At 42.7% G+C, this 22357-nt stretch overlaps 1 protein-coding gene across 5 annotated transcripts in view; it reads right to left on the reverse strand.

The window, feature by feature from the left end:
- Positions 1 to 22357, reverse strand: part of FXR1 (FMR1 autosomal homolog 1) — a 40324-nt gene that overhangs the window by 6295 nt on the left and 11672 nt on the right. For all 5 annotated transcript variants that reach the window (XM_077348302.1, XM_077348304.1, XM_077348301.1 and 2 more), the window contains exons 2-13: positions 15866 to 15918; positions 15111 to 15204; positions 12542 to 12613; positions 12027 to 12175; positions 9980 to 10073; positions 9547 to 9663; positions 9268 to 9438; positions 7974 to 8052; positions 6037 to 6146; positions 3513 to 3599; positions 2259 to 2466; positions 1278 to 1484 (exon numbers count right to left, since the gene is read on the reverse strand). In XM_077348302.1, coding sequence (XP_077204417.1) covers positions 1278 to 1484; positions 2259 to 2466; positions 3513 to 3599; positions 6037 to 6146; positions 7974 to 8052; positions 9268 to 9438; positions 9547 to 9663; positions 9980 to 10073; positions 12027 to 12175; positions 12542 to 12613; positions 15111 to 15204; positions 15866 to 15918 — 1441 coding nt within the window. The remainder of the gene's footprint in view (positions 1 to 1277; positions 1485 to 2258; positions 2467 to 3512; positions 3600 to 6036; positions 6147 to 7973; positions 8053 to 9267; positions 9439 to 9546; positions 9664 to 9979; positions 10074 to 12026; positions 12176 to 12541; positions 12614 to 15110; positions 15205 to 15865; positions 15919 to 22357) is intronic.

The following is a 22357-nucleotide window of genomic DNA, read 5'->3' on the forward strand; positions in this document are numbered from 1 at the left end:
CCAAACCACTGCCCAGAGCAGGGGTAGTCAAACTGCAGCCCTCCAGATGTCCATGGACTACAATTCCCAAGAGCCCCCTGCCAGCGAATGCTGGCAGGGGGCTCATGGGAATTGTAGTCCATGGACATCTGGAGGGCCGCAGTTTGACTACCCCTGGCCTAGAGTATGCAGATGCCACCATGAGTCCCTGCCCTCCCGAACACCCAATGGTGGGACTTAACAACTGTCTAGTTTCTTTAGCGAATCTGACACATAGACATGAAATTAGTGATTCCATTGGTACCCTCCAAACCTTTCCCCCTAATAATACTTTGTGTCCGCAGCAAACCACCAAGTAAAACTCAACCCAACTGGCCCTCAGTGGGGGATATGCTCATAGGGAGAAGGCACTCCCACTCCACTTTCGTGCTGCTTCTGGGCAGTTAGCAGGGAGAAAGAACTGCTGCCCCACTCCACAGCAAGATGTTTCAGATAAGCCAGGACACTGAGCAGAAGGCTGGCCCACCCTGCTCGCAACAAGGTTTCCTGCCTGCAGAGGAGTGGGGGGAAGGTCTGCCATGCTCCGCTGGCCTGACCCATCTCATCTGGCTGGGCCACCGCATTCTCATTCTCTTGCTCACTGGAGATCAGGGGAAGTATTTCCAGCCATGCTCCACAGTGCAGCTCCGGCCCTAGTGGCCCAGTTCGCCTGGCTGAGCCACTGTGCTTCAGATACCTCATCCTGTGTGCTGGGGAGTAGTGGGAAGAGGACCAGGCCTGCTTGCCCGCCCCGTTCTGCAGCAAGCCGCTAGCTGTCAGGTGGCACCACAAGAAGGAGGCTGGCCCTGGTGACCCTGCCTTCCTGAGTGAAATGGGCTTTGCCTCTAAGTTTTATTATTATTAATCCATAAGCTAAAGATTTGTGAGTTTCCTGTATTATGCAGGGGGTTGGACTAGATGACCCTGGAGATCCCTTCCAACTTCATGATTCTATAAAAGAGAAGCGATTAATTGTTTACTGCAGTATTGCCACACTTGAAGCGACTAAGAAGATCCAAATTCAAAACCAAACAGTCATAAAGTTCACTAGGTAACCTTACGCAAATTGCCTTCACTTCTGATGGTGAGGATAAAATGAAGGAGGTATACCATAAAATGTACACCAGCCCAAGAGCCTTGGGTAGGACAAAAATGTAAGCTTATAATAGGAAAATGCAGGAAAGTGACTCTCACTGAACTATACGGCAACTTTTCACAGTTCACTGCTTTCTGCAACTAAGAATTTCTCAACTGCATACCAGAGCTGATGGACGACTTCCCACCACGTGGGCCACCACGTCCACGGCCCCCAGAAACACTGCGCCCTCTTCCCCCTGGTGGACGTCTTCTGCTGTCACGCTGGTACCGACTGTCCCTGTCGTCATCCCCCGCTAATGACCAGTCACTCAGTTCGTCTTTCCTTTCAGATTCTGTTTCGGAGGGATTAGACAGCTCAGAGTTCGTTCCTTTTGAAAAATTACAAAGAGAGGGAAAACATGGTGATAAAATACTGTTTAAAGATACAACAAACCAGAGTTCTAGTATAAGTTCAGAAGCCCTCAAGTCATAAAAGAAACATGTGCAGCTCTGCCAGACACAGAAGTGAAGAGTTTCTTCCCCCAACAAATCAGAATTAAAATTGTCATATAGTTCCCAATGTACACCCAGGATCATGTCACTGTTTCACTAGTATTTAATTTATTTAATATACTGCCCTCCCTGAAGGCTCAGGGCGGTTTACATAAAATGGGAACAGTACAATTAACTCAGTTTATATTGATGTGGTAACAATAATAACAATGACAACAAGATAGTGATAGGAATAAACATTGTAGAATAGTAGACTATTAGGAACATTGATTAACTTGTCCTGAGGCCCAGTGGTTTGGGTGGATCTGTAATGACTCTCAGAGGGAGGCTTGGGGGGGTTGTGGGAAGCAGTGGTTTGGATCGACCTCAACCAAATGCCTGGTGGAGGAGCTCCCTTTTGCAGGCCCTGCAGAACTGTTCAAATTCCCTTTTGGCTAGTCTAGAGTTCTAAGTTCATATGTCATCTTTTAAGAGATGCTTTAAAAAAGTTCACAATGGTATCCTAGCATGTGGCATAGGCACCATCTGTAGTTTGGCCTCTGCCCGGCTCTTGTTGAAGATATGCAAACAAGAATGAGAGAAGCCAAATCAGTGTATTATATTACAAGGAGTATCACCAAACTGGCTCTCGCTGTTGAACACACACTCACCATAGCCAGAGGTATAATTGGGGCCCCTCCGTCCTCTGCCTCTTCCACTGTAGGACCTGGAGCCTTGTACAGAGGAAGGAGTGCTCTCATCAGTGGTGTAGCCTTTCTCCTTTTCAGGACCCCTGGTAGACGATGGCCGGAAACCCATGCCTATTTGCCGCAGCTGCTCATCAATCTGGAGTCGCTCCATCCGCAGCTGCTCCACTTCCTTCATCAACAGTTAAAGCAACCAAATGTTAGCAAATCCACTGCATTGTAACTGGGAGCCGAAAATCACATTCCAGTAGTACCTGGACAACTCAAGTCCCTAAATCTCACTCAATCTATCATGTTCTTATCCCACCTATCCTCCATGGAGCTTAGGGCTGTGTACACCATTCTCCCTTCCCCTGTTCTTCTAATGCTCCTATGAGGTGGGTTATGCTGCAAGTGACTGACCCAAAGTCACCCACTGAGCTTCGAGGTCTTGTGCAGATTTGAACATTACCGATTGACTGATTGGTTTTCTCTTTGAGTAACATTGTCATTACAAAAGGTAGGACAACATTATTCAAATACAAAAAACTCTAAGAGTGCTATATAGTATAACTTGTCAGAAAATATATTCAGTTAAGTATAAGCTTGCCTTACGAGGGCATGTTTTGCCAGCATGTATTTATTACCTTACCGACCGTATCACCTATCTGACAGCAGCCGTAAATATCAATGAACTGGTAACAGTCAGCTACTATGCAACTCAAGAAGAGTTGGTTTTTATAACCTCCTTTTCGCTACTCGGAGTCTCAAAGCAGCTTACATCACCTTCTTCCCTGTGAGGCAGGTAAGGCTGAGAGAGCTCGGCAGGACTGCTCTATGAGAACACCTCTAATGGGGCAGTGACCTGTTGTCTGCATGTGGAGAAGTGGGGAATTCAGCCCAGCTCACCAGATTAGAAGCCGTAGTTCTTAATCATTGCACCAAGCAAGCTCTCAAGAGTCAGACAATTTAAACCCAAGAGCAACCACCCTGCTGTCTATGCACAACACAGAGGATGAGAGTGGAATGAAATGTGGAGTGTTCAGTTCTCCATGCCCTGCTTTTATGGAATACAGCTTTTTAAAAAAATCCATAATACAACCAATGTAACGTAAAAGAACCTGGATCTAGAATGGGCCACTTATCTGCAACTAACAAATTTACAAGTTAGATCTCTGGTAGCAATAGCTATTCCACAAAAGGCCATGCCTTTAAAAACGTTTTAAATAAAAAACTTACCTTCAAGTAGGCAATATGGTATTCAAGAAGTACTTGGACATTCCCAATGCTTTCTTTAGTACCCACAAAGACAAAAGGGACCATTCCCTACAGGAATAAAGATGCAATTGTTAGCATCCATGGCTTAGAAGAAGGACTTTTGCTTCGTATGAAGGCCAAGACTCAGCCCCTCACACCTCCAGTTAAAAAGATGAGAGAGCAGTTGATGTGAAAAACCTCGAGCCAAGATCTAGACAGCTTCTGTTGGTCAGAGCAGACAACATGGATCTTGCTTGAACAGTGGTCTGGCTTAGATGCAAAGAAGCTTTGTGTACTTATTTTCAAGAAGTCACAAGCAAATAATGGATCAATCTGATAACCCAGCAAGCCAGAGTAAAGGAAGCTTAACACTATGGTGTGCCACAATACCCGGACTGACAAGCCACAGTTTGCCATTACCTTAATTGAATCAGAAATCAGGGTCTGTCATGTGGGGAAAACAGAACTGACAAGCCAGATCTAGGTATCACATCCAGATGTAGAAGAGTTCTAAGCAGAGCAAAAGCAAAGGACCCAAGCAACTAGAAACAAAAGCTTCTTGCTGTTCAATGTCCAGTGTCACTAACGTCAAAGTGTTCTAGATTACAGGCTCTTACATTGTCAGCATGTTATAAAGAAATAAACTTAACATCAGTCAGAATTATATAATTCTCAATGGAAATTAAACTATAATGCTGAATATAGTCACAATGTGACCTTTCAGCTAGTACTATTCTGTTGCCAACACGTCAGCAGCAGCAGCAGCCGCCAGGTGTCCAGGCACCGGATGAAGAACAATGTAATGCTGTGGGGTTTCTGAACTAGCTGCCTTTAAGGAATCATTCTCAAATCCACCCTTTTGTTGGAGAACCCTTGCACATCTGCCATGGAACCATCCATGTATTTCTGGGATATTATCTAGGGCAGTGATGGTCTGCCCTTTCAGATCCATGAGGTCAATGGCCATCAGTCACATGACAGGGTGCCAGCAAAGATACTACATCATAATCATCATTATTATTTAATTTATATCCCGCCTTCCCCTGGAGGCTCGAGGCAGGTCACATAAAAACCAATCCCCTAAAACAGTGGTCCCCAACCTGCGGGGCGCGGCTCCCTCTCCCCGCCCCCCCCCCCGCAGTAAAAAACTTCCCAGGCCGCAAGCTTGCGGCCCAGGAAGCTTCTTACTGCGGGAGGGCGGGGAGAGGGAATCAGGGCCGCGCATGCGCGAATGCGTCATGCACGGCCGAAATCGCGCATGCGCGGCTGCCCTGCCAGTCCCCAGCCTCAGAAAGGTTGGGGACCACTGCCCTAAAACAATAAAAGCACAATAAAACATAATACAATTAATACAAAATTAAGACAAGAATGGCGGCAAAATTCAATATAAAAATTCAATATAACTAACCCAATTCCACACCCACTAGAAAGGAAAAGGGTGGGGGTAGATGACAGACGCAACCGTCACATCAACAGCATTGAGTCCAGGATAATGGTCTGCTACCCACAAGAGGTAGGGACAATACCACAATGGACAAATACATATAGCCAGAATGAGAGATCTCCCTCCCCATAAAAAATGGGGCATTCTTCTTCCTTCCATGCCAGCCACCTCTTTCCATGGCTTGCAGCACAAAGGATCCGTTTCCTCTGGTGGAGGGGGTCTTTCTACCACAAGGATTCACCCAGAGCATTAGAGACTTCACTGTGCAGGCTGGTGCTGGCCAATGAGGAAAGAGAGAAAGAAGGCCAGGGAGGGTTTTTCTGTTCCACAAGTATGTTTGGAGAGTGCTGGAGGACTGACCAGGCGGGGGCACCCTGACTGTGTCAGATGACTGGACAAGAGAGTTTTAGCATGGGTGGGGGAAGGGACCTCAACCTGGCTGGGGGGGGGGGAGTCCTCTCTACCTTTGAGTTATCTTGTCTCCTGATTTTGGGCACAAAGGAAAGCAAGAAACAAGCTTATTTCCACATGTGCACAAACAAACAAGTCCTTCAAAAAAAAAAAAGGGCAGGGGACATGACTTAGCAGGTGCAGTACTGCAATCCACCAGAGACACCAGACCCATGAGTTAAAGAACACGAGTATAAGCACCCAGCATGGACCCTATCAAAAACTTTTTGGGTATCTCCATTGGCCCATGTAGTCTCTGTCAGTCCCTAAGTGTAACCTGGAGCATAAAAGCTCTCTCGCAACTACATAGTGTAGCAGAAGGTGGGTCAAAATAGGCAAGGAGTTTTCAAATGATGCTTGCCCATCATTTATTTTCTTGGTTAACCTCAGTAATCTCACAGTTCACTGCCAACACAATTTGAAAGTCACTGAATTAAAAGGCACCACTGACACATCAGACTTCATGGAGGTACTTATTATCTGGGCTATGATCAGCCTTCATTTAATAAATTCTGTCCTCCCTGCCCCGCCATGTCAAATGTTTCTCCATCAACAGAAGTAGCATGATTATCAGAAACAAACCAGTTAAAATGTAAGGATTTAATTTCTTACATCTTCCCTGGGGAGTTTATTCTCGTTGTCTCCTTCAATTCTCACTCGAACGACTCCAGACTTGTCCACAATCTCCTGAATTACTTTACCATTTTTTCCAATAACTTTCCCTTTAATGAACAGAGATGAGTTAATTGAGTTTTGAATGGTCACAATACAATGAGATTACAACAGGTAGCTGCTTATGCTTTTTAAATTATAAAAGGAAGCCAGGTTTTCCTCAGTTTGGTCAGCTTTTTGCAAAATAGGCTAAGCAAAACTGAAATGCTAATAAAACAATCTCTACTAGAGAAGCTCTCCTGCTCTTTTAATGTACTACAGATCCATTATAAAATACACAGAGGGGAGAAGGGAGGGAGAGAGAGAACTCTCAAGACACAGTCAGTGCATTTCTCTATTTCTTGAACTGTCGTGTTCTGAGGATATTCAGACCTCGTTGATTTGTCCTCTTTTAGTCAGTCTCCCAAGTTCTATTTAAAGTAACATTCTCAAACTTGACTGATTGATCGCACTGCATTTGTGTGCCACCCTCCCCCTAAGGCTCAGGACGGTTCAAATGGAATGAAAACAAAGAACAGTACATCAAGCTCTGTTACTATATCAAATAAAGGTAGCAACAACAATAGCAATCGAAAATAACATTCTAACAATAAACAGTAAACAATCTAACAGACTCATGGTTGGTCAGAATATGGGTTCCAGGAGGGAGGTTCAGGGACTCAGTCGATGTTGCTTAGCTTTGGTCGACTTCAATCAAATGCCTGGCAGAGAGCTCCCTTTTACTGGCCCTGCGGAACTGTTTTAGTTCCGTTAGGGCCCTGATCTCCTCTGGGAGGTCGTTTCACCAGGTGGGGGCCAGGACAGAGAAGACTCTTGGGGCCAGGGATCACTAGCTGGTTGAAGGTGACTGAGCACAGGGTTCTTTGAGGGGCGTCGGCAGAGAGGTGGTCCCTCAGGGATACTGGGCCCAGACCATGTATGGTCTTGAACGTAATTACCAAAACCTTCAGCCTGATCTGGAATTGACTAGAGCGAGTTGCAAAAGTCTTGCCTAGAGGTGACCGTCGTGTGGATGACTGTGGCTAAGTATTCCAGTATGGAGCTAGTAGTTTGGCTTGATGAAGGTGGTAAAAGGCCAGCCGCGCTAACCTTGTGACCTGGGCATCCACACTTAGAGGGAAGCATCCAGGATCACGCCCAGGTCCCTGGCAGAACAAGCCGCTGATAGCTGCACACCATCTAGGTTGGGCAAATGCACTTCCTCACTTGGACCCTTCCTGCCTAGCCATAGGACCTCAGTCTTTAAAGGACTGGGCATCAGATGATTCTGCTTGAGCCACCTCGTCACTGGGGTTGGGCACTTTAGCTATCACAGAAGCCTGAGGTGGCCAGCACCGCAGCACGGAGGGGAGGGGCGCCGCCAACGGCCACACGCGGGCACAAAGCTCTGCACCTGCATGCAGATGCCAGCCAGCGCGCTGGTACCACCCCTCCCACCCGCGCACCCTAGTGTTGGCCACCTCAGGCTTCCATTATTGCCAAAGGGCCCAACTCTACTCATCACTACTTCTAGTCAGCTGGTTAATGCTGGTCACCAGGTTGGTAGCCGAGAGTGGCAGAGCCATGGCATTGGCCGCTTTCACACTGCCTCCAGATTGTTCTGTGAATGCTCGCACATGCCCTCACGTGGCTGCACATGGCCACCCCCACCACAGTTGGGGTTGTGGCCGTAAGGAGGTTGAGAACCGCTGCACTAAGGCCTCTTTCCAAAATGCCCCTCTACCTATATCCAGTGGAATTATCCCATTACAGAATGCAGCATTCTCCATAAAGCAGCTCTGAATGAAACATGTGGGTGAGGGGGCAAATGATCTATACTGGCCTGCCTCCTCCCCCCAGGTTTTCAAGCATGTTAAACTTTCATCAGTGCTACATACCCACAAGGCTTCTAGGAACCTGAATGAAGTCCTCCACAAATTCCAAGTAGCTTCTAGCCTTTTTTACTGCCTCAGCACTCTGAAAGTGAACAGAAGCCATTTGTAAAAAAAACAAAAAGTGCATTAAAAATTAAATCCTCTTTCCAGTCTAAATACTCCTTAGGAAAAAAGCTTCATAATACAAAACATGACAGGGATACATATAATCAGATTCAAGCATTAAATTTGTGAGCGATGGACACATTCAAAGAGGCAAGGTAAATAAAGAGGAAATTGCCATTTTCCCACATCACTCAAATGGGAACTGTTAGCTGCAGCTTATCCAAGCAATTATTCTTTTATACCACACCTGGATACTTTTAACAGTATCTGCATCTCTTTAACCAGGAATATTTGTTAAGAGGAGTAGTGGAGTTCCAGGGCCAAAATTCCTCATATACTCTGAGCTCATCATCCCCTCTCTGAGCTCCTTAGAGGCAGGGCTGGATAAAAATATAATTTTAAAAGTCTGGAAGAGTTAAGCGTTTGTAGGGAACTTATTTATTACATTTATATACCACACTCCCCCGAGGCTCAGGGCAGTTGACATGAAACAGCAGAACAGAAGACTACAGAGAATTGGCAGCCATAAGTAACACAAATAAGAGTAATAACAATAAAACTAATAGTACAAATAGTACTGGGATATAAGTAAATGCAAATGCATGAGAAGCAGAAGAGCTGCTCCATTTCTCAAAAAAGGCTATAACAATCTCTCCAGCCCCACTAAACCAATGGACGACAAGCCTGTAAGCCACATCAGGCTACAGTAAAGTAACTCGACTGAAGTCCAGTTGTACCTTAGAAACCAACACTTCTTTGTAAGCTTCCAATACTCCATCAGATACACAAGGTAGTTAAGCACATAGTACATACAGTAGTTAAGCAGGCAAATAGCTATGCATCCACAAAGTACCACATGCATATTTCCATATGGGGAATGCAAAATCTAAATGCAGTAATTCAGAATTCAGAATGCAGTAATTCTTAATTCCACTAATCTCGTTGGAAGTCCTACCCAAAAGACACAAATGTAGGCAGAAGGGATTGCAACAATTACATGTATGTTTTTAGCTGTGGTATCTGGGCAATGAGAACACCCGGATCCTACACAGTGTTCCTTTCCAGCAAACAAATTTGTGTGTATTTATGATGGCCTCTGGAATTTGTGCAACCTACCCCATGCTGGGCAGCAAACCAAGAAGCAGAATATCACATCACACAGCTACTAACTGGGGAACAATTTCTTCCTTACCTCTCCATAGATCCTGAAAGTACCAGTATCTTCCTCAAGCTCAATTGCAGTAACTCCCGGAACCTTCCTGGCTTGCTGTATGTTACTCCCATGAGTTCCTATCGCAAGGCCCATTAAATCTTCTCTGACAACAAATTCCTCATGAAATGCTGCTGCAAGCTGTTTTGTGCACTAAAAAGAGGAGGCAGAGAATGTGCTTACTACTATGTGGACTTCAAACATGAACACAACCAATAGCCCACCCGAACGAAACTAAAGGCCACACTGAGAACAACTCACCTCTAAATGCTTTGTGGCTTCTTCATTTCTTGACATAAGCATTACCTTGGTTCGAATGCTACGCAAATGCATGTCACTCAGTATGTTTACTCTTTTCACTGTTGCCTCACTGGCAGACTGCAAAAAGCAATAAAAAAACAGCATTCCCATTTTATACAACAAATTATAATCAAGGGAACTTATCAGCATTCTAACTATTTCAATTTATCTCAAGTTTTAGATGAGTTATACATAGCTTCTCCCCTAGCATCAGATCATGTGCCCGCTGCTCCTACTCACAGGTCATCCATGCTCAGTGTCCTTGAAGTAGGTTTTCCACTTGCAAATGGAAGAGTTACCTCAATTTACTGAATTAACAAGCTGTTTCAGCTACATGCTAACAAACAAGCAAGATGATTTGCACTCTGACCAAAGTGAGAAGAAAATCTCTTACCAGGACTATTAACTGAGTAGTTTCAGCTTGGTAAAAAATTCGGCAGGCTCCTACTGCTTTCTTAAAATCCTTATGGGCACTTTCATGAGCACACCTATGGGAATAAATTCAGTTGAAAACATTATTATTATTATTATTATTATTATTATTATTATTATTATTATTATTGAATTTATTACCCGCCACTCCCTTGCGGCTCGTGGCGGGTTACAACAGTATAAAACCCCATAAAATACATTAAAAACCAATTAACATATCAACAGTTAATAACTACCTGGCAAGAGCGGCTAATCAACTACCCATTCCCCACCTAGCAAGTGGAGAGGGGATACTGGTGGTACCCGTCTCTAATCCCAATCCTCAGGTCCCGGGGGGGCATAGATGTTAAGCCTGGTCTCAACCGTAAACCTAGCGGAAGAGCTCCGTCTTGCAGGCCCTGCGGAACGATGGAAGGTCCCGCAGGGCCCGCAGCTCTCCCGGGAGCTCATTCCACCAGGCAGGGGCCAGGACTGAGAAGGCCCTGGCCCTGGTCGAGGCCAGGCGTGCTTCCCTAGGGCCGGGGACGATCAATAGATTTTCTCCCGCAGAACGTAAAGCTCTACGGGGGGCCTCATCTGTACAAAATTGAGAATAATGCAGTATCTGAAATCAGAGTACTCCAAAACCAGAATCGCCAAGCATCACTGCATAAGGGAATATCACATCTTGTTCATGAGTTGTGTTTTACTGGATCAGCCTTTACTGATCAAAGTACAGTGAGGTAAGTAAGACGATGAAAAGGTGTACAATGGAAGTAATGCTGGCAATGATATTTTTACTAATGCAACTATTGTGATGTCTTCAAAAAGTTAACGAGCACCGTTCTCCTGAGAGCTTACCTATGCGGTCATTAATTTTTTAAAAAGGTTTATTCTTTAAGATCTACATGCAAGACCAGCTTCAGGTATATGGTTCCATTGAGAAAATATTTTGTTTATTTGTATTTATTTATATATTTCACTACTCTCTCCCAAGGGAGGAGAAAGAGGCATATGCAGTTCTTCTCTACTCTATTTTATCCTCACAGCAACACTGTGATGCAGGTTAGGCTGAGAAAGAGCAAACTGTCTAATTTCAGCCAACAAGTTTCTATGGTAGAATAAGATCTGCACACCTGGGTTTCCCAGGGCAAAATCAGGTGCGGTAGTGTCCTCAGGTCACTGCCCAGGGATGCTGCTACCATTTATTTACTTTTTATTTTATTTTATGTATATATATTTCGCCCTCCTCATACAGGTTCAGGGCAGTGCACAACAATAAAAACAGCCACATCCTTATTAATAATTAATATAAAGAATAAAAACATTAAAAGCCCTCAAAACGACATCTTCTATATTCAAGTCTAACACAGGGGATGATTTAAAAATGTTGCAATGGCCTGATTCTGACTGAGCCAGTAGTGCAGAAGGATCAGGTGCCCTTGCTTCCCTCCGTGCAACATTTCAAGTGGCAACCTTCCACCCCACCCCCACTGCAGTGGTTTCAGCACTAAAAATGCTGGGGGGCTGGGGGTAGGGGAGATCGCCAGGTCTCGGTTCAATGCAGGCCTCACCCCTGTAGTATTTTTTAAACCATCCCCATTAAGGTCTAAAATGATGGTGGCATTCCCGGGTTGGATCCAGGGACACGGCAAATTCTAGTTGTACCCACAGTTCCAACTCCAACACTCTCGCTATACCCCGGTAGCCATCTCAGTTGCAACTGTGCAACCTTCTTCCTCCAATACTGAAGCTCACAACCATGACAGCTTTTTTATCCCAAGAACGAGCGTCTATGGTCATCAAAGACAAGACTTCAACTAACCAGTCACTCCCGCCTAGACCGCCTTTCACACAGATATTTTGCCTGACCCTTCTGTTCCCTCGGATGGAAAGATTCAGCAAAGCCTTCTGAAATGTTCATTTTGACACTGAACTGCCCTGATGCTTCAGGTGCTAGATAATTTTTTATTGTGTCAATTATAAGGCTTGAGAAAGTAAGGCAGAAAAGTTTTAGTATAGTTACTCACGCATCTCGGAGATCTTCAGGGACTTCGACCGCACATTTGAAAAAGGAGTTCTTGCTAACTGGCTTGTTTTGATTCACAGGCCGAAGTCGTTCAAATGTGACTATTTCGTTGTAAGTGGCATCACAAGCAGCATATTCAATGACATAAAACTGTGGAGGAATGAGAATTTTTAAAAATTCTTTTATTTAATTCTTTTTTTTAAATGGAATCGTTTTGGAAAAACTAAATTAGGCTAAAAAAGTGAAGTGGGATAAAGGAGAGAGTAACATGAATAGATATAGATAAGAAATGGAGAACTACTACAAACAGGTGAAGAGTGTCATGTTTTGTGGTTTGAGGTAGCTTTCCTCTTCTGCAGCCATGCTTTAGCAAGTGTTCCATGGCCGCTGGGGGAGGGGATCTCTACCTACAGAATAACAATTACATCCCTTTCCTATCAGCCACTAAATGTAGGCTTGATACTGTTTGGCTTTTGGTAAAAGCACTTTCAGCACCCAGGTTTTACTCCTACTTACCTCTCCTTTCATCATTCGAACTTTTGCTAGCCACCATCCACAAGGTTCTTGGTCATTTGCCCTTGAGTAGACCTGGAAGGAAGTCATAACGTATTTCAGCACCACAAATGTGAGCATGCATTAACCTACAAATTCTGACACATCTCTAATTAAATCCATCGTGAGAGTGCGTGCGAGATTACGCCCCTTGAAAAGCAGGTCTGCTGCCTGTGTACGTCAACATTACAGAGCAATAAATATACAATCATGAAGCAGTTTTTTTTTAATTAAGTACACACTGCAACAGCATTCCATTACCAAGATGGGGGACAACGAAATGGCATTTTTTACATTTCATTAGGATGTAAAGTCCAAAGAAAGCAACAAGCCCTAAAAGCAAGTTATTAACTGTATATATGTATAGTTCTGATAGCCAATCTGAAAAAGCAAGAAAAGACCATATACTTGAAATGTAGCTAGATTATGGTGTCTGGCATCCACTTTTGGAGCAGTTTACCAATAGTAGAAACTAGCTCTCGGATTTCATCATACTTTCCACTTCCTGCATCCCCTCCCCCCTTCATTTAATAAAATATTTAGGTACTATTAAAGTTTCTCATCACCTTTTATATTCTCAAGTCACTATTCTAGCACAACAGTTCTAGCATGCTAAATACTAGAGCATTGTATGCTAAGCTGTAAATGATGCATTTTATGTTAGTACAAAAGTGATAAAATAAGTTTAGATTTAATGAATAATTATGGGATGTATTTCATTACATCTACAGCTCTTCCTCTTGAACAAGTAAAGGTGCTCTTTCATTTACAGAAAATGGGATTATATCCAATTCAAAATTCTAAGCATAGAAGAATGGCTGCAGAATATAATATAACTCTGATGTCAGATTCATAATTTACATGAGTAAAATCAGAAAATCAACTACTAATGAACTAATATGGCTTCTTTCCTCCTATGTGTGATCATTTCAGTAAACTATTACATTTTAGTAACATATGAGCATTCCTTCTACGATCAAGTAATAAAAAACAAATTCTGAAGTACTTTATGTGAGCAAAAACAAAACTAAAATGGAAAAACCATGCTGTTAAGGTTATTTGTCTTTTCTAGTACCACAGCCAAACTCTTCGTTTACTACCTCCTTTCTCTTAAGTGGATTAGATACCTGCTGAATAAGAGCACAGGGCAAATTCTAGGTCAGGCTTTCTCGACCAAGGCTTCCGAAAACCCTGGGGTTTCTTGGGAGCCCTGGAAGGGTTTTCTGAATGGGTGAGAGTTAATGAGTTTTTATATGTTTTTAAACGTATCTGCAAAGACAGTATAATAATAATGCCCAGCATTATCAGAATACCTATGCATACAGAAATAGTAGGCTAAAGGGAGAATTACTTTCTCCACTTTTCCTAACTTGCTATGTATTTTCTACTGGTCCTGTTAGTTTGATTATTGTCAGATATGTCGTGGATTTCAGAGTAGTCTCAGAATTTGATACACTATTAAAATTAAGACGTCTTGTTCAGTTCCTGGATGTGAGTCCATAAAGGAAATAGGAATATATATTCTGCCCCAGAGGCGGAAGACATCTTGGGTTGTTCCATTCTCCGGTTCAGGGAGGCAGGCTCACTTTTCCCCCCCTCCTTCTTCCTTCTTTTTGTCAGAAAGTTTTATCTGATCTATTAGCACAATATCAGATTCATATTAACAACAGCCCACCATGGCTTCTCCAGGCATCGGGCCTTCCTGGTGCTGGGGGGGGGGGGGGGGAGGAAGGAGGCGAGTCCCTGCCAAACTCAACCCCTACCTCGAGCAGGCCTGCCTGAGGAAGGGGGAGAGAAGGCTAACACCCATTGTATTTTAAATCACAACGGGCTATTTTGCTAATCGTCTAAATGTATATATTTATATTATATTTATATACTGCCCTCATCAAGAAAAATAACAAGTAGTCTTAATTCCACATACAAAAATCCAGATATGTACAGAAATAAACGTCTTGCACATATCAGGGGCGGAGGAGGCATGTCTCATCTTACTTTCAAGGTATTCTTCCTTTTGGGGAAAATCCATTTCTGTCACCTAACAAGTAAGAGCTATGCAGAGGATCCAGATATTACAGTCATTATATGGAGATGTTTCTAATGAAACTCATAAGACTGGGTAGATCCTGCGAAAGATGTCTGTGTTTAAATAAGTCACAATTCACTGTAGTCACTGTTCGATTCCCATTAATTTCAATATGATTTGTGTAGGAAAGTCAAACTGGAAAACAGCACCTCTGAAGGACAAGTTACTGACAATCTGCCTCGGTAAAAACCCAAGGAATTTCTTTCCAGTAAAAGAAAGGAAGGGATGCAGAATGGTATAGTAGAGCCCGATATTGTCAGAAGGTAAGTAGGGTCAGCACTTGGATTGGAAAGAACCAAAGATGACTTTACAGAGGAAAAGAATCGCAAACCACATCTGCTTACTTAGTTGCCTTGAAATTCCTACAGGGTCAGCATGCCTGTGACTCAATGGTACTTTATACACACAAACACACAAGAATGGAAAGAAATATTTATATCAACTCACCTCCACTTCATCCCCTTCACCAATTTCTTTCTTAATATCAGGCGGTGGTGGTAATCTTACTTCATTGAAGGGAACCTGGCGTTCAGGTTGCCAACTGAAAGTTGAACAGGTATTTCATATTTCAGCATCATAAAGAAAACCTGGTCCACTGTTATAATCATATCATACTTAAAAATAAAACAAATGGAATGATGACAGCTTTCCAAGAAAACTCACACATGCTACTAGCCCAATTTTCATTAGCTCACCCCTCTACACATGCTTATGAAAATCACTTGTGTCATTATCAAGTCTGAAGAAATATACACACATTAGGCTTCCAATGTATGGAAATACGTCTGTTTTTGTCGCCCAGTGGTGAACCTTAACCCATCAGACATATGGATATTTACGTCAGCCCCATAACCAGAGGAAGAAATCAATAGTATTTTGGTTTTTAAATCAATACATTTTCTGTAGTTTCTAAACCAGGGGAAGTCAAACTGCGGCCCTCCAGATGTCCATGGACTACAATTCCCATGAGCCCCTGCCCCTGTTCTAAACATATGAAGATTTACTGTGATGCAAAAACAGATAACGTTTAAGGTATTTGCCTTTTCCATTTACGTTGAATGAACGGTTTCTGAAGTCAGAATCTCATTCTTTCCTTCCTTTTGCTAGTCAAAATATCAGCTGGATTTTAGAAAGGGAGAGAGTACATTCTCTAACTCAATAAAGTAATACATGCATTTTGCATTTCTTTACACAATACATACTTGTTTTCAAACACTACTGTGAGAGAATCTTCATGAATATCTTTGATGTACCCCTAGAATAAAGACAAAAAGTGTTAGAAACACACGAATGATTCCTGTATTATAAAAAGACCCTACTTTCCTGGCTTCTTGGGCAGTGGGTTTCTGGTACAATTCCTACTGTTAAAGGTAAAAGTATCCCTTGTGCAAGCACTGGGTCATGTCTGACCCTTGGGGTGATGCCCTCTAGTGTTCTCATGGCAGACTCAACACGGGGTGGTTTGCCAGTGCCTTCCCCAGTCATTACCGTTTACCCCCCCAGCAAGCTGGGGACTCATTTTACCAACCTCGGAAAGATGGAAGGCTGAGTCAACCTTGAGCCGGCTGCTGGGATTGAACTCCCAGTCTCATTGGCAGAGCTTCAGACTGCATGTCTGCTGCCTTACCACTCTGCGCCACAGTAAGTAGTATAAGAGGCTCTTACTATTAATGAAGGCTAAAAATGAAGGTTAAATTTAAATGGCATACAGGTGTCTGCCAAGCAGCAATACTTAACGGAGAACAGCTGGACATGAGCTACCCTTTCATTAATCAAAGCTGAACTTACATCAGAGATGTTTCAGACAAGTGAATCGTTATCTATTCTAATATTTACTTTTCAGTAAAAGAAAAAGTCATTAGGACGTTAAGAAGAGTTCATTAAACTATGATAAACGTATTCATGCAGCAGTTCCCAGCCTTGGGGTTAGGGACTCCTGGGGGAACGGGTCCACAAGTCCATACATGCACTAAGCAATTACCATTTCAATATTTTTGTCATTATGCATTATCACACTATTACTACTATCATGTGCGGCATTCACACACACAAAAATGTTAAGAATTGGTCTTCACACTTGAAGAGGTTGTCAAAGTAGTTTGTTACATACTTTGCTCTTCAGAACGTGCCAATTGGAATATCAAACAGGTAACCAGTTTGGCTTATTCTCCTTCAAAATCCATTAAGGGGTACCAGTTAAAGCCCTGTATTCTGGGCTGTTTCTAAATGTTTTTTAAAAGGCAGTTCTATGTGCTGCACACAGCAATCTAATTTAGAGACACCTACACTATAGCTAAACCCTAATGCCATCTTGAAGGGACCACAACTAGCATACCAGCAATACTGTTTAAAATAGCAGTAGCCATAGGCAATATTTAACAATAAACTAGCAACACTGGATTCAGAAGAATCCTCAAATTGTGAACATAATTCTTCAGAAGAGAGCACGGTCCATTTAGGACAGCTACTCACCCATCCTCAGGTTAAATGTTTATTTAGAGAGTTCCTGAGATATTCTTTTAAGGAGCTCCTTTGCTTGCACATTTTCCCTCTTCCCATATGTGTTCCTTTCTTTTTGTTTAACAAACAAAGGAACTTGGTTCTTCTGGCCTAGTCTTCCCCCAGGCTGTTTTTGCCCTCTGCCTCAGTAATAGTGATGTCTGCAGCTAAGGTCTCTGACCGTGGAACCTCCTCCGAGGGGGAGTTGGGAAAATGATTTCCAGGCAGTGGAGTAGGAAATCCTTGCAAACCTGCTTACCCAAGCCATCTTGCTGCAGCAGAGCTCCTGGAGAGAGTCATAGGCTACAAATTGGCTGGCTTAGATCATGAAGAAGCAGGCTTGATTTTTGATCTAGTCATCAGCTGGGATGGCCTGTATTGGTCCACCAGGCCTACTCAACACAGAGGCATATTTAGGGAATTGCTAATCGCCACTGTGGGATGGTAGGTGAATTTACCCAATACCAGTCTGGATTCTGGAGATTTTTGGTGGGGGGATCACTTGGGCATGAAACTGGGTTCACTGAGGATGGTCAGGTAGTTTTGAGTTCCTGCACTGTGCGGGAGGTTGGACAAAATGACTCTGGGGGGTCCCTTCCAACTCTATGATTCTATGAGTTTAGGGGAGACATTAGTTCCTCACCAGAGGTGGTAGTGGGGGGGGGGGATTGTTGTCACAACAGGCTTCCAAGATTGGAGAGAACAATTTGTCACAAATCAGTTAAGAGGGGGTTAAAAGAAAATGAGAGACCTTCAGTTGACCACTTAAAAAAATTCATGGCACCATGATTTACTAGAATTACCAAGGACAACAATTCAAATTCCATAGGCCTGTTTCCATGGCAATTACTGTGCTAGCAAACCACTTCACTATACCATCCGTATGGCATGTTACCTAGCTTCATCTCACATTTAAAGATATCTGAGTAATGTACCACTAGTTCCACACAAAAAACCCATGATGCTTAGGGGTGTTTTTTCAGTACCGAGCATCCTCATATTCAGAGAACTACTTTTATTGCTGTACAAAACAAATATTCTAGTGTTATTTATAGTGCTACCTTGCTTGAATGGCTGCTACACCAGTACCATAAAGAATTGTGGAATTAGCCAACTTAGCTAGGGTCCTCACAAGATCATCTTGGAGGGCCCATGTCCAGCCTATGCTGAGGCAGCTGCATTGATTACCAACTGGCTTCTGGATCAGGTTCAAGGCGTTGGTTCTTACCTTTAAGGCCATCCGCGGCCTGGGCCCTGCCTATCTGGAGGACCACTTGTCTCCTTCTGTCCACCGTAGGGCTCTTCGCTCTGCAGTTATGAATCTACTGGTGGTCTGTGGCCCTCAGGAGGCTCAACCAGCCTTGACCAGGGCCTGGGTCTTTTTGGTCCTGGCCCTGACCTGATGGAATGAGCTCCTGGAAGAGCTGAGGGCCCTGACGGAATTATCATTGTTCCGCAGGGCCTGTAAGATGGAGCTCTTCCAACAGGCATTTAGTTGAGGCCAGACTGGGAAGATTAGGTCCGTCCCTATATAGGCCCTGGGGGTGAAACTGCCTTGGTAACTGGGCTTAGTCTCGCTCCTGAGGATAACTATGGCTATTGGAGATGGATTGGGGAGGGGTTGAGTTTTTAGACTATTTTACCGCCATCTTGGTTATTATTGCTGAGGGGTTATATGGTATTTTATGTTACATTGTATTTTATTCTTTTACTGCAAACCGCCAGAAGCCAGACTGGCTTCCAGGAGTGGTGGGGATAAATTGAAATGTATAAATAAGATATCAACTACAAAAACCAAAAGCAATAACCAGTTCTGGAAAAATAAATCACTCTACTTAACACCATACTTGGATCCCATGAAGCTTTATCTGTACATTTGATGGTTTATCCTGCATTTTCTTCCAATCTCTTAGGAAAGATTCTAAAAGCAGCACCCTAGTCAGATATAATTCCTTCAAAATTCAAACTCCTAATTAAAAATTCATGAACTACTTAATCTAGCTACTCATTTAACCTATATTCAAATAGACAATAACTTGTAAGACAGCTGGTGCTTTCTTTTGAGCATAAAGTAAAATATGAGAAATGCAATTGGCTGAAATGCAATAATTAAATTTATCGGCATCAATCTGCAAAAAATTAGACAATTTTTCTGCGTCAATTCTAAATCAGGTACAGTTTGACATATCAAATACTAGAAAAGTATCTATGGAATAGCTAGGATATGTGAGGAGGGAGCGGGGTTGTAGAGCCCAAGCATGCAGTAACGTTGTATCTTCTGCAAAGAAACAAAAAGTGCATCAACCTAAAGCTTAATCTCCTACCCAATAAATTGAGTTGATCCCTTGCAATGCTAGAATTTCTTTTTGCTGCTTTTTATAAGAATTGATGCTAGTATGAAGAGATCACCATGCCTTCTGTCTCTTTGCACAGATAACTGAATGAGCAGAAGGAAAGAATACTCAAAGGCAGAAAGGATTCTTTTAGCACAGGCAGGTACACACTTCCCTTGCCTGGTCTCTTTCCCCTACTTAACACAACCTGGCACACACACACACCCCAACACACACACATCCTCTGTAGCAGTTCTCCAGGTTTCCACACAAGCTTGTCAAGGTACAGAAAACGAACCTGAAAAGATACAGGAAAACCTTCCCTCATACTGTTCTCGAGAAGTTGTTTCTAATTTTAATGGAGAAACTGGCAAATTTGGGGGGAGTACTTTAAAAAAAATCAAACTGTTCAGGTATTTTTTTGAATGAGTGAAATCTGCTGAAACATAATTCAGCAGTCTGGTGTATATTTGCCCTACTGTTTGTACAAAATTAAGGCTTCTATTCCATAAATATGCAAAATAATTCAATTTTATATGGGGACTTTTCTAAAATGATGCATTTGTGTTAAAGATTCAGACAAGGTTTAGGCTTGATAGGGAAGGTACTGCATATATTGCAACTTCCCAAAATTTAAATTTTTTGATAAAAAATCCTCCACATTTCCAAATATTAAACCTCTACTTGCAGCACAAAGCCCTCCATGATCCCCTAAATATGGGAATCTCCCTATTATATGCCAGTGGATCCCTTGCTATTGCCTGGGGGCTGAGTAAGGCTCAGGTCTGGAAACACAAAATGAATAATTTGTAACTTTGTACTACTCACATACCTATGGAATGCAAAAGTATAAATATCTACATTTTCTATAAGAAAAATTGCAGCTGCAAAATGCTGTACTCTCTGCTACTATAACATATATATATCTTTTCGTTTATCTGAGCGGTAGGAAAATTAAAAACTGAGGATAGAATACAAATTCTGTAGTAAGAAAATTAGCGTATTATTTGAACAACATGTTTGATATTTATAACAGTGGAAGTATTGAACTCTAAAATAGTACTGTTCTAAACATTATAACATAGCGATCCCCAACCTGTGGGCTGCGGACCACATGTGGTCCGTCGACTAATTGGAGGTGGGCCGCAAAGGACGCCTTCTTCCCCCCCCCCAGCCCTTTACAACACACTTTGGGTGTCATTGTCTCCCATCACTCCCAGATGGGACTATCTCGTTGCAGAGAAACAAGCTCAGGGTTCCCATTGATTTGTCATTGTCATGAGTTAAAATTTCCATGAAAATAAAATGTTCCTTATGTTCATTGTTGTGGTGTGTCTGTATCTTATTTTGAAGGGATGTTTAAACATTACCATAGCGACCAGAGTCAGAGAGCGTTAGGGCAGTGGTTGAGAGTAGAGGAGTAAACTACCCCACCCCACGGGCCTCAGTAAAATTGTCAAGCGTTGAGTGGTCCCCGGTGATAAAAAGGTTGGGGACCACTGTTATAGCATATTGTTGCCAAAATTATATTTAACAAAAAAATCTTGAAAATCATGTGCACGTCTACGATAAAAGAAGGGGATTGGGGGAGGCCCTTTCATCACAAATTTTCCCAGGTCTTCACATCTCTAGCTCTGCAATTTTAAATTTTACAGAATATGCCCATGCATGTTTTGTATAGCCCAATGATTACAGCAAATATGATCTAAGCACAAATGTACACTGGTTCTCAGCTTCTTAATGCCGCAACCCTTTAATTCAGTTTCTCATGTTGTGGTGACCCCCCAACCATAAAATTATGCAAGTGTTCTTTCACAGAAATTAAACTGAAACTGAAAAATGACGTAAAGATCCATTGTTCATGATTGTATATAAATTGTTTTCCCCCCAGTTTCTCAGTTCAGTTCTGCCTCTTGTCCCATGTCAATATCGCTTTTTTCCGCTGTTCCAGACAGATGAAAACTATTTCAACCTACCTCACAAGGCAGTTGTGTGGATGCCCCCCCCCCCATGGCCAAGCTGCTTGCACTATTGTAACCCCTATGAAAGGGTCATTCGACCCCAGGTTGAGAACACTGCACTAGATCAAAGTGTCAGCTTCCACCCAGCACTGCTGAACTTGAGCAAGCAAAGCTGCTTTATTCAGATTCAGACCCTTGGTCCATCAAGTTAAGTGTTGTCAATTCCTGCTAGCAGTAGTTCAGGTCTCAGGCAGTGTTCATTCAAATCACCTACTGTATGGTCCTTAATTAGATATGCTGGAGATTGAACCAGGGACCTTCTGCATGCAAGGTGGAAGCTCTTCCAAGGAATTATGGCCCCTCCTCTGAAGAATTTAGCTCCATTCAGATGAGAACACTCCAGCAGTCTTCAAAACAGTTCATATTCTCCCTCTCCTCTCCCATGTGGCATGGAGACTGAAAGCGTCCTGGATGTCACAACAAACAGCAGTTTGTTCTAATTCAGTTAGTCTCCAGTCTCCATGCCGTTAGCGAGAAACAGATGCACAAAAGCACTTTTTGGTTTATTTGTGACTTTTAAACGTCATGCTTAATACTTATGCCTTGTTTCAGAAATCTGCAATCTTAGTCTTATTACATTGTTTATTAGATGGCAGACTATCAATAAAATAATTTTTGTTAGGAGTCCAGTAATTAAAATAAACAAACCAGAAGGAATTTTGAAGAATAAAACCTAAAGTGGAGACTTAATTCTTGTCATTTATACTTGTACCCAAAGTTCTACTGGTGCTTTGACTGATATTTCTTTTGGGCTAAGTCAAAATATGAGTAGAAACAGGGCTTTAACTGCAATAGTAGGCAGAATATCCTCAATGGGAAATTTAAACATGTCTCTTCCAGG

The sequence above is a fragment of the Paroedura picta genome, chromosome 8 (genome assembly GCF_049243985.1).
Source record: "Paroedura picta isolate Pp20150507F chromosome 8, Ppicta_v3.0, whole genome shotgun sequence".
NCBI lineage: Eukaryota > Metazoa > Chordata > Lepidosauria > Squamata > Gekkonidae > Paroedura > Paroedura picta.